The sequence below is a fragment of the Callithrix jacchus genome, chromosome 2 (assembly GCF_049354715.1).
Source record: "Callithrix jacchus isolate 240 chromosome 2, calJac240_pri, whole genome shotgun sequence".
Taxonomy (NCBI): Eukaryota; Metazoa; Chordata; class Mammalia; order Primates; family Cebidae; genus Callithrix; species Callithrix jacchus.
The window spans coordinates 140,366,370-140,379,114 of record NC_133503.1 but is presented as its reverse complement, the minus strand read 5'-3'; the positions used below and the strand labels follow the sequence as shown (position 1 = coordinate 140,379,114).

Below are 12,745 nucleotides of genomic sequence, written 5' to 3'. Positions count from 1 at the left end.
CCACGCCTTCCGGCCTTAGCGTCACTCTGACCCCGCCCCTCTCGAATGCAATCTCGGGATCGCCCTGGAAACGCATTCTCCGGGAGCGGCAGCCGCCAATGGGAAGTTAGCGAGTGCCACGAACAGGCCAATAAGGAGGGAGCAGTGCGGGGTTTAAACTTTAGGTTAGGCCGGCTCTTCCCGGCCTGCTGCGGAGGAACGGTTGTTGGTTTCTGGTGGGTTCAGGTCCTCGGCTGGTCGGGACTCCGGTGTTCTGCTTCTTTCCGCTGAGCTGCTGCCTGGTGAAGAGGAAGCCATGGCGCTCCGAGTCACCAGGGTGAGCCGTTGCGGACTGCGAACTAACGCGGCCTTCCTCGCAGCTGCCTGCTGGAGCCCCCCGAGCGGGAGAGGGCTTCAGGAGAGATTTGGGGAGGAAGGTGGGAGGGGAGTCACCAAGAGAACCGAGGTGGGCCCAGGCCTGGTGGGGGGTGTGGGGGACGATGGACGGAGGGAGGAAGGTGAGAAAGAGACCTGGACGGACATTGGATAAATGTTTGGGGGAGGTGGAGAGTCTAGGAACCTTTTGAAAAAGTTATGGAGGGTTCCTGAGTGGGCCCGCCAGCAACTGCGTAACCCACTTTCCAGAGAGATGGAATCAGCAACTGGAGGCTTTTTCGGTTTCCTTTCAAATGTAAATTCTCAGTATTTTAGGGCTGGCGAGGACTAATTAGGAAATCCCTCTATCGGTAAATGTAGAGGTTCTCGGTGGAAATTGACTTGTCACGGCCGCAGAGTACACTCTGGGACCCACGTTTTCCCTTGGAACCCATATTTAGTCGGCTTTCCTTCTGGGAACCTCTCTTGTGCCCCACCTTAATTAACCCTTGACTTACTCGAGCTTCCGTGGACCAGCTCTTAAAGTAGTCTTGCTTCTTTCAGAACTCGAAAATAAATGCTGAAAATACGACGAAGATCAGTATGGCAGGCGCAAAGCGCGTGCCTATGGCCCCTGCTGCAACCTCCAAGCCCGGACTGAGGCCAAGAACAGCTCTTGGGGACATTGGTAACAAAGTCAGTGAACAGCTACAGACCAAAATGCCTATGAAAAAGGTAGCCCTCTTCCTGACCTAACTAATGTAAGAGCCCGCCTTCCAGCTGTGGTCCTTGATGCAGAAATATTCCATTCTCTCTGTTTCATCTACACAGGAGGGAAAACCTTCAGCTACTGGAAAAGTTATTGCTAAAAAACTACCAAAACCTCTGGAAAAGGTACCTATGCTGGGGCCAGTGCCGGTGTCCCAGCCAGTGCCAGAGCCAGAACCTGAGCCTGTTAAAGAAGAAAAACTTTCGCCTGAGCCTATTTTGGTAAACTTATTCTTAACATTGTAGAGTCTTGTTATTTCTTCTGTCCCTTATTTCACTGACACATGCAAGAACATTCAAATAAATAGTAATATTAATATCATTTATTGAGTGCCTAGCATGAGGCAAGCTCTGCCTAACATTTTACATGCAGTAACTCACGTAATCTTTACATGTACTCTCTGAGGTAGATATTATCACCTCTACTATTTAGGTCATGGCTTTAGAAAGGTTATGTCAGGATCACACAGGTAAGTGGCTCATATGGGATTCAAGCTCAGGCTGTCTGACTTCAGAATCTATGCTTTTGTTACGACTTTCTTATATTACTTTCTTTGTTAATGATATTAAGTAGTAGCTGCCTGAACCAAAGGTTTTATTGTCCAAGAACAAGCTATCTCGCAGAATTTATCCTCATAAACATAGAATATTCTCTTGAATTTTTTTTTTTTTTTTTTTGAGACAGGATTTCACCATGTTGGTCAGGCTGGTCTTGAACTCCTGGCTTCAGGTGATCCGCCCGCCTCAACCTCCCAAACTGCTGGGATTACAGGCGTGAGCCACAGTGCCCGGCCTGAATTTTTTTTTTTAACTGCCTAATATGGCTACTAAATAATAAGCCCGTAACATTGGAATATGTAAATGAATAAAACAGGAAGAATGCAACTCTTCAGGGAGTGGTTAAGAAGATGAATTAACATTTAGCCTCAAAGAAAAAAAAATGTTATAACAGGATGTTTTAGAAAAGAAAAAAAGATTTAGGCTCAAGACCAATAACTTTATATTAAATATCAAATGTGTAAAGGTGTCCTATCCTGTGAAGGAAAGGTAGGTCATGTAGAGGAGGATGCTTTGAAATTGCAATGAACTGCATTTTGAAGCTCTGTTTGTTTTAAACTTAGTTAAAACCAGTTAAGAAAATTACCTGAAAAAAAATTTTTTTTTAAGATAGGGTTTTACCATATTGGTCAGGCTGGTCTCGAACTCCTGAGCTCAGGTGATCCGCCCACCTCAGCCTCCCAAAGTGCTGGGATTACAGGCATGAGCCACCACGCCTGGCTTGGAAAAAAATTTTTTTGAGACGGCAGTCTCACTCTGTTGCCCAGGCTGGAGTGCAGTGGCACAATCTCGGCTCATTGCAACCTCTTTCTCCCAAGTTCAAGCAATTTTCCTGCCTCAGCCTCCCAAGTAGCTGGGATTACAGGCACACGGCACCATGCCCAGCTAATTTTTTGTATTTTTAGTAGAGACAGGGTTTTACCATGTTGACCAGGGTAGTCTTGATCTCTTGACCTCGTGATCCACCTGCCTCGGCCTCCCAAAGTGCGTGAGCCACCGTGCCCAGCCAGTTTTTGTATTTTTAGTAGAGATGGGGTTTCACCATGTTGGCCAGGCTAGTCTTGAACTCCTGACCTCAAGTGATCCACCCACCTTGGCCTCCCAAAGTGCTGGGATTACAGGCGTGAGCCACCATTTAGCTTGAGCCTGGCCAGTTTAGCTTCTTATATCTAAGGATAAAAGATTGAAAGATATTGCTTTAGTGTTGAATTTCTGGTCATAGTACATGAAACATGTAGCCAGCACAGTCTAACTGGGCATATCAAACTACATGAGGCTTTCTTGAAAGGCCCATATTGATTCTTACCTTTGCTTTCCCACTTAGTAAGGATGCCTTCCCCACCCTGTCTTTCATTTAGCTAATAACCTTTTCATCCTTGAAAACAGCTCAAGCATCAACTCCTGAAGCTTTCCCTAACTTCCCCCATCTCCACCCCTGTTCCTAGAATCCATCTTTTTTTTTTTTTGAGTTGGAATCTCAGTCTGTTGCCTAGGCTAAAGTCCAGTGGCGCGATCTCAGCTCACCGCAACCTCCGTCTCCCAATCTCAGCTCACCGCAACCTCCGTCTCCCAGGTTCAAGCGATTCTCCTGCCTCAGCTTCCCGTGTAGCTGGGACTACAGGCACGTGCCACCATGCCCAGCTAATTTTTTGCATTTTTAGTAAAGGCAGGCTTTCTTTTTTTTTTTTTTTTAAGGGATGGGGTTTCACCATGTTGGTCAGGCTGGTCTCAAACTCCTCAGGTGATCCACCTGCCCCGGCCTCCGAAAGTGCTGGGATTACAGGGATGAGCCACCACCCCCAGACTCAGTCTTATTTTGAGAAGGAGTTTCACTCTTGTTGCCCAGGCTGGAATACAATGGTGTGATCTTGGTTCACTGCAACTTCCACCTCCCGGGTTCAAGCAATTATCCTGCCTCAGCCTCCCAAGTAGCTGTGATTACAGGCATGTGCCACCACACCCGGCTAATTTTTGTATTTTTAGTAGAGACAGAGTTTCTCCATGTTGGTCAGGTTGGCCTCAAACTCCCAACCTCATATGATCCGCCCTCACTTTGAGAAGCCATGAGCCACTGTGCCCAGCCAGTCTTATTTCTTTACTTAACTTTGTCTATTAAATTAAGAGCCCTTGAGGATGCAATGAAGTCAATGCCTTGCAGAGTTTGACTTGAAGAAGGCGCTTAATACATTTTTGAACAGTGGGATAAAGGGAGTTCAAAGGAAATGGTTAATGGTGATGGAGTTAGTTAATCTTTACTAGTCAGGACAGAATTTGTGTTCTTTTGAGTAGTGAGAAGCAGTTTATATTTTGAAATAAAGACTAAAGACTGAATTATCATTTATTTGGATTAACTTCACATTTTGCTCATAAAGATTAATTAATTCTCAGTTTCCTTTGGAGGGAAGTCTAGATGTGAATTCATTGGCTTCCAACTTTAAACTGACTTTAAGTTGGCATTTCACTCTTTTTTTTTTTTTGCCCAGGCTGGAGTAGAGTGGTGTAGTCATAGCTCGCTGTATCCTCAAACTCCTGGGCTCAAGTGATCTCCTGCTTTGGCCTCCTGAGTAGCTAGGACTACAGGCAACTGCCTTCACCCTGATGCCCATATAATTTAAACATTTTGTTGTAGAGATGAGTTCTTGCAATGTGGCCCAGGCTAGTCTGGAACTCTGGTCTCAAAGTATCCTCCCACCTCAGCCACCAAAATTACTGGGATTACAGGCTTGAGCCACTATACCCGACCTCATTCTTTTTATTTGAGCAATTAAATGAAGACTTTTTTTTTTTTTTTTTTTTGACAGAGACAGGGTCTTGCTATATTGCCCAGGCTGGTCTTGAACTCCTAGCCTCAACCTCAGCTTCTCAAAGTGCTGGGATTAAAGATGTGAGCCACTGCACCCAACCCAAATGATCTCTTTTGATGTTACTCACTTTCTAAAAAGAAATGGAATAAATCTGAAAAGATACTTTCCTTTCAGGAAATAATTTGTATGTCATTTCAGCAGAATACTATCTAAAGTTGAAACCAATAAACTGACCTTAACTATAGTGCTTACTCCTATTTGCTATTGTTTCAAGAGATCTCTTTGTTTCAAGGTTGACACTCCCTCTCTAAGCCCAATGGAAACATCTGGATGTGCCCCTGCAGAAGAAGACCTATGTCAGGCTTTCTCTGATGTAATTCTTGCAGTAAATGATGTGGATGCAGAAGATGGAGTGGATCCAAACCTTTGTAGTGAATATGTGAAAGATATTTATGCTTATCTGAGACAACTTGAGGTCAGTATTATCATTTGTTGTTGTTTTTTTTCTTTTTCTAAACTGCTTCTAACTTTATGAAAGTATTTTCTATCAATAGTTTATAATAATTCAAGCAGGATGTGGGCAGCATTTCTTAAGAGTAGATTGCACTTTCAAATTCTCCCTCTTGGAATACCTAAAATAAAAAGTCACTAAACCTACGACGAAGTCTGTTTGCCACTCTGTGTTGTCAAGTTCAAAGTTAGCATGGATACTACTATTGATCTTCCTAAAGGAAAGTCCACAGATTGAATTTGATATGTAACTATGCCATCTCCTTTGCAGTTTGAATGGTTAAGTCCCAAACTCTGCATTTTAGGCAATAATGAATGGGTCAGGAAGTGGATGAGGATGTAGACTATACTGAAAGACTGTAGCCACCCCTAACACAAGGCATTTTGTGTTAGTGTGGCTGATGTGCATCCAATTGTTGGTGAAATTATTTGTGCCCTAAAGGAGTTTTTGGTTCAGTACGCTCAAAAGCTAGTTTTTGGTTCATTTCAATTTGATCCCACTTTTGAAACTTTCTGTTAATGGCATTTGCCCTTTCCCCACAAACACAAGCATTCTATATGGCAGCATAAACATACTAGCATAAGCTATACCATATTTACCCAGTTTGTTTGTTTTTTTGTTTTATTCACTCTGTCGCCCTGGATAGAGGGCAAGCTTTACCTCTTGGGTTCAAGCAATTCTTTGCCTCAGCCTCCCGAGTAGTTGGGATTGCAGGCACATGCCACCATGCCTGGCTAACTTTTTGTATTTTTACTTGTTTTTTAGGTTTTGGTTTTGATTTTTTTTTTTTTTTTTTTGAGACAGGGTCTTGCTCTTTGCTCTGTTGCCCAGGCTGGAGTGCAGTGGCACAATTTCAGCTTACTGCAACCTCCGCCTCCTAGGTCAAGTGATTCTCATGCTTCAGCCTCCCGAGCAGCTGGGATTACAGGTGCCCACCACAACACCCGGCTAATTTTTGTATTTTTAGTAGAGATAGGGTTTCACTATGTTGGCCAGGCTGGACTCAAACTCCTGACCTCAGGTGATATCCTCCCCGCCCCACCCACCTTAGCCTCCCAAAGTGCTGGGATTACAGGCATGAGCCACCATACCCAGCCCGCAGTTGTTTTTATGCATTGTCTTATGTCATCATTGACATATTCATCTCTTTCCTGCTCCTTTTGAGCCTCTCCATTTTTTGTAGGTTCTTTGTTTGAGACAGAGCTTCACTATTCCTCCCCAGGCTGGAGTGCAGTGGTGTGATCTCTGCTCACTGCAACCTCTGCCACCTGGGTTCAAGCAATTCTCCTGTGTCAGCCTCCCAAGTAGCTGGGATTACTGGCATGCACCACCACACCCCTCTAATTTTGTATTTTTAGTAGAAATGGGATTTCTCCATGTTGGTCAGGGTGGTCTCAAACTCCCGACCTCAGGTGATCCAACCACCTTGGCCTCCCAAAGTGCTGGGATTACAGGCATGAGCCACTGCTCCCAGCCCTCCTTTTGGGCCTCTTCTTTTTCTATAGGATTCTTCTGCAAGAAGAGTTCTTTCAGGAGCAGCCTTCTACTTTGGGTTTCTTCTCACGTCTTGTACTTTTTAAAGTTGTGTTCTAACTTTGGAGGATTAAATTTAGTAAATGTGCTGTTTCTCGATGCTTCATTCTTGTTCTGTGAAAGGCCATATATGCAGAGCAACTCCCCCCAAATGTCAAAGGAGCCTAGAAACCAAGGAATAAGGCAGATAAATGGAGTTTGTTGGTATTGGGTGACTGATTAGGAGAAATTTACAGACAGAAGTATGGTCTCGTGTGGCTGAAAGATGTAGATCTCTGCACTGTAACTCCTCATACCCAGGGCTTGGGTATGTATACGTTTTCTTGGGGAAAGTATACATGCTCTAGAAGGAATGTGTGAGTGGCTATGGGAATGCTGCTGACATCACAGCCTATAATGTATATGATAGTATCAAGGGCTGTTTTGGAGGAAAGGCCAAACTTAGTGAACAGGCAGAAGTCACATGGAATTAGCATTTAAAATAAAGTCACTCTTGTCCCCACAGTTCTTAGCTATGTTGCTGTTGGGGTTTAGCCCTGGAGCAGGCAGAAATATTGTAGTACATGGGTTCCAGCTTCTCTGGGAGGTACTGATATTTTCTCTACATAAAGCTCAGGCTCTAGGTTTAAAGGCCTAAGTGAAAAGATCTGAGATGACAGTATAGTATCTTTATTTGGAAGGAAGTGGGCCAGCAGCAGCTGTGGTGAATTGAATATTGTAAGACCTGACAATATAAAAAAGCTGTCACACTGTCCTATCTAATGTCTTTTTTTGTTTGTTTGTTTTTTGTGGTTTTGGAGGCAGTCTTGCTCTGTCACCCAGGCTGGAGTACAGTGGTGCAATCTCAGCTCCCTGTAGCTTCCACCTCCTGGGTTCAAGCGATTCTCATGCCTCAGCCTCCTGAGTAGCTGGGACTACAGGCGCGAGCAACCATGCCCAGCTAATTTTTGTATTTTTAGAAGAGATAGGGTTTTGCCATGTTGGCCAGGCTGGTCTCAAACTTCTGGCCTCAAGCAATCTGCCCACTTCAGCCTCCCAAAGTGCTGAGATTACAGGTATAAGCCACCATGCTGGCCTTAATGTTTGCTTTCTTTCTTGGTGATGGTGTTTGTGGTGACTCTATGAATAACTGAATTAAGAACTTACATAGGCTGGGCGCGTTGGCTCACACCTGTAATCTCAGCACTTTGGGAGGCTGAGGCAGGTGGATCACCTGAGGCCAGGAGTTTGAAACCAGCCTAGCCAACATGGTAGAACCCTGTCTCTACTAAAACTCCAAAAAAAAAGCATTAGCCAGGCATGGTGGCACATGCACTCAGGAGGCTGAGGCAGGAGAATTGCTTGAACCTGGGAGGTGAAAGTTGCAGTGAGCCAAGATCGCACCATTGCACTCCAGCCTGAGCAACAAGAGTAAAACTTCATCTTAAAAAAAAAAAAAACTGATATTCTAAATGCCCCAGTGCTACTGTAGGAAGTAACTGATCTTTAATATATTACATGGAATCATGTTTCTAAGAATAATCAGCATTTTCTTTTACAGGAAGAGCAAGCAGTCAGACCGAAATACCTACTGGGTCGGGAAGTCACTGGAAACATGAGAGCCATCCTAATTGACTGGCTAGTACAGGTCCAGATGAAATTCAGGTTGTTGCAGGAGACCATGTACATGACTGTCTCCATTATTGATCGGTTCATGCAGGTGAGCATTTCAGTAAAAGTTTTCCCTGTTGGGATTCTAGCTGTCATAAGAAAATGACTTTCAGCTAAGATCTTTCTTGGAGGATTTGATGTTATTAAGATTTTGCTATGGAAGAATGACTGTCTGTCTACCTCTTCTCCATCATAGCTCTGTGTCTCCTTTTCACGTATTTTATTCATCCTGTTAAAATTCCCATTGCAGAATAATTGTGTGCCCAAGAAGATGCTGCAACTGGTTGGTGTCACTGCCATGTTTATTGCCAGCAAATATGAAGAAATGTACCCTCCAGAAATTGGTGACTTTGCTTTTGTGACTGACAACACTTACACTAAGCACCAGATCAGACAGATGGAAATGAAGATTCTAAGAGCTTTAAACTTTGGTCTGGGTCGGCCTCTACCTTTGCACTTCCTTCGGAGAGCATCTAAGATTGGAGAGGTAAAGGTTTCTTGAGAAACCTTTTGGTATGGGTACATTAGGGAACACTGCTGCTGACCAAGCAAGTCGAATTCAATTAAGTTGTATTATACCTAACTACATGGGGAAGGGATAAAGATGTTCTTTATTTCTAGTTGGGCTGCATGTTAATATTAGGGATTTCCATGGGCACTTGCATTTGAGTTTGTAGACAAACATTTGTAGTTAAAGATACATATGGGTATCCTTTCCAAAGGAAACTTTTCTGAAAGAAGCTCAGTGATGGGTTTTGTTTCAGGCTGATGTTGACCAACATACTTTGGCCAAATACCTGATGGAACTAACTATGTTGGACTATGATATGGTGCACTTTCCTCCTTCTCAAATTGCAGCAGGAGCTTTTTGCTTAGCACTGAAAATTCTGGATGATGGTGAATGGGTAAGCTCTGTCCCACAAAACTCCTAAACTTTTAAATTGTAAAGAGTATTTGACTGAATACAGGACTTTTGTTACTAAAATCCACTTCAAGTGGTTCATAAATATGGGATCTACTGAAGGAGTAGTTTAAAAAGATGTCTTAGAATGTTTCTACTTCTTTTTGTTTTTAAGACAAGGTCTTGTTCTGTCACACAGGCTGGAGTGCAGTGGTGCGATGCTGGCCCACTGCAACCTCACCCTCCCCTAGCTAGTTTTAATTTTTTTCATGTCAGATGGGTAATATGCCCACATTGTAACAAGGTTTGAGGGTAGCATATTTTACACGTTCACGTGAACACCCAATCATCACACTTATGAACTACAAAAGTGTCGCCCACCAGCCTGGGCAACATAGCAAATCCTCATCTTTACAAAAAATATTTAAAAACATATATATATATATACACACAGGCACATGCCTATAGTCCCAGCTACCCTGGAGGCTGAGCTTTGTAATTTTTGTAGAGACAAGGTCTCCTATCTTACCTAGGCTGGTCTTGGGCTGGGCTCAAGTGATCTGCCCACCTCCACCTCCCAAAGTGGTGGAATTATAGGCATGAGCCATTGCAACCAGCCAAGTGTTTCCATTTCTTTGCCTAATTTCAACTTTATTCCCTTTGATAAAGGTACAATAACTTCTTACAGATGGAGAAACTTGAAGCTCAAATAACATACTAGTAGTTCATATTCATTCATTCATTCAACAAATGCTTCTCCTATCTTAGGAATGGAACTATGACAAAGTTGGCCTCAAGGAAGTGGAGTCTAGTTTTAGCAGGGGGCAAGTCAGCAATTACAATAATGAAATTAGGTGTGAGCACAGGTTCCTATGGAAGCATGAGAGCACCTATTAAAGAGTCTTAGGCTTTGTCTTAAATTTCAATTATATTAATAATTAGTTATGCAGTACTCATCCCTTCCCCACTCCTGCATAACATCTAACATCTAGAAATTTTATGAAAATCATTACTGATTGAGCATTTTTAACATTAACTTTTGTTGTCTTAGACACCAACTCTACAGCATTACCTGTCATACACTGAAGAATCCCTTCTTCCAGTTATGCAGCACCTGGCTAAGAATATAGTCATGGTAAATCAAGGGCTTACAAAGCACATGGTGAGTCAATCTAGTGGCAGTGTAAGATGTTGAAAAGTGAAAAGAATGCAAACATCATGCCTGCAAATGCCTGGTTTATTTTGAATGAGTCAGTATTTTAAATGAATACCTGTATCATTGGATCTTGTGACTTTTTTTCCCCCTCTTTAATGCTTTTGTCTTCCAGACTATCAAGAACAAGTATGCTACGTCGAAACATGCTAAGATCAGCACTCTAGCACAGCTGAATTCTGCACTAGTTCAAGATTTAGCCAAGGCTGTGGCAAAGGTGTAACTTGTAAACTTGAGTTGGAGTACTATATTTACAAATAAAATTGGCACCATGTGCCATCTGTACATACTACTATTGCATTTACTTACTTTTAATAAAGCTTGTAGCCCCTTTTACTTTTTTATAGCCTAGCTCATTTGAATGTGGTTACTTCCTACTGTAGGGTAATGGAAAAGTTGTTTTAAAAGGTATGGTGGGGAATATTTTTAAAAACTGCTTTTGGTTTATCTGGGGACCCAATATGTTTATATACTTGGTTCTTGTTTTATGTACCTGGCTTTTACTTTATTAATATGAGTTACAGAAGGTGATGGAGGTATTTGAAAACTTTACTTCCATAGGACATACTGCATGTAAGCCAAGTCCCTGCCACCATGCCCAGCTAATGTTTTTTCTGTATTTTTTTGTAGAGATGAGGTTTCACCATGTTGGCCTGGCTGGTCTTGAGCTCCTGACCTCATGATCCGCCCGCTTCCCAAAGTGCTGGGATTACAGGTGTGAGCCCGGCAGCTCTGTTTTTAAAGTAAAAGTCTACCACCTCATCCCTAGTCCCCTGTTTTCTGTTTTTTCTGGTGATTGCTCCCATCATTCTAAGCTAATTACTTTTACCACTATTTAAGTTATCAACCTTAGCTAGTGTCTTTTCAAACTTTCACTTTGAAAAATGAGAACTTATATTCTAAGCCCAGTTTTCATTTTGTTTTTGTGTTTTGATTAAGAAAATAAAACAATACTCAAATACAAAAGGTATCTTTTTTAAAAAGTTAATTTGACCCTTATCCTCTTTCCAAATCCCACCCATTTGAAGGACATCAGCAATTATGGATTTATCCTTCCATGTCTTGTATAAATATAGATGTGCATATGAATTTTTATGGGTTTATTTAAAATGTGGTTCATTCAAAATGTGGTTCATCCTATATTCATAACAATTATTTTCCTCACATAAGCCTACCTGTATTTGTGCATTATATTACATAGTACAGATAAATAGTCATGTGCCCCATGAACATGTTGGTCAAACATAGACTACATATACAATGGTGGTCCCATAAGATTATTATACCATATTTTTACTATACCTTTTCTGTGTTTAAATACAGAAATACTGACTTGTGTTACAATTGCCTGTAGTATTCAATAACAATGGTGTATAAGTCTGTAGCCTAGGAGTGTAGTAGGGGTATGCTATCTAGATTTGTGTGAGTCCACTCTGATGTTTGAACAATTAGTCACCTAATGACATTCCTCAAACCATAGCCCAATCATTAAGCAACACATGACTAATGTATTCAACCATTTCCCCTGTTCATTCAGACTGCCTTTTTCTCTTTGCCCCTACAATTTTGTTTATATGTTGTTTTGTACCATGTTTTTATGTATTCTTGGTTCCCTAAAACAAACGTGCATTTTGAATTTTGACAGAACCAGATGACATCCAAAAGTACCAGTTTTCTCTGCATTATTAAAACAGGCTGGGCCTGGTGGCTCACCTGTAATCCCAGCACTTTGGGAGGCAGACAAAGGCAGATCACAAGGTCAGGAGTTTAACACCAGCCTAGCCAACATGGTGAAACCCTGTCTCTACTAAAAATACAAAAATTAGCCAGTCATGGTGGCAGGTACCTGTAATCCCAGCTACTTGGGAGGCTGAGGCAGGAGAATTGCTTAATAAAAAATAATATAAAATTGAAGGAGCTGGGCGTGGTGGCTCACACCTATAATCCCAGCACTTTCGGAGGCTGAGGTGGGTGGATCACGAGGTCAAGAGATCGAGACCATTCTGGTCAACAAGATGAAACCCCATCTCTACTAAAAATACAAAAATTAGCTGGGCATGGTCGTGTGCACTTGTAGTCCCAGCTTCTCGGGAGGCTGAGGCAGGAGAATTGCTTAAACCCAGGAGGTGGAGGTTGTGCCATCACCCAGGCTGGAGTGCAGTGGCATGATCTCTGCTCACTGCAACATCCATCTCCCAGGTTCAAGCGCTTATCCTGCCTCAGCCTCCCAAGTAGCTAGGATTACAGGTACCTGCCACCATGCCCAGCTAATTTTTTTTTTTGTATTTTTTTTTTTTGCCAATCAGTTTGAGCTTATGAGGTTGCTCAGGTTAGCCTTGAACTAATGACCTCGCCTTCGCGAGCGCCATGACCTCCGGCGGGAGCCACTTTGGACCCCGTTTTTTTTGTATTTTTAATAGAGATGGGGTTTTACCATGTGGATCAGTTCTTGA

General features: G+C 42.5%; 2 protein-coding genes and 1 non-coding gene across 4 annotated transcripts in view; 1 reads left to right on the top strand and 2 right to left on the bottom strand.

Annotated features, from left to right (window-relative positions):
• Positions 1-297, bottom strand: part of LOC118151518 (uncharacterized) — a 105,503-nt gene extending 105,206 nt beyond the window's left edge. The window contains exon 1 of the mRNA XM_078365986.1: positions 172-297. Within this exon, the coding sequence (XP_078222112.1) occupies positions 172-297 (126 nt within the window). The remainder of the gene's footprint in view (positions 1-171) is intronic.
• Positions 164-11,058, top strand: CCNB1 (cyclin B1). Of its 2 annotated transcripts, XM_054252218.2 has the most exons (10): positions 164-316; positions 919-1,089; positions 1,186-1,344; positions 4,777-4,959; positions 8,069-8,227; positions 8,429-8,665; positions 8,943-9,083; positions 10,131-10,241; positions 10,408-10,509; positions 10,923-11,058. In XM_054252218.2, exons 1-10 carry the CDS (start codon positions 296-298, stop codon positions 10,926-10,928), a joined length of 1,290 nt encoding a protein of 429 aa, XP_054108193.1. In that variant the 5' UTR covers positions 164-295; the 3' UTR covers positions 10,929-11,058. The 2 variants fall into 2 exon arrangements, with proteins under 2 accessions (XP_054108193.1, XP_002744945.1); XM_002744899.6 differs by lacking the exon at positions 10,923-11,058 and having other exon boundaries at positions 10,408-10,582.
• LOC118151974 (small nucleolar RNA U13) lies at positions 9,350-9,453 on the bottom strand. Its single transcript, XR_004740362.1, has one exon. It is a non-coding gene; the product is annotated as a small nucleolar RNA U13 (small nucleolar RNA).
• Positions 11,059-12,745: the final 1,687 nt, after the last annotated feature.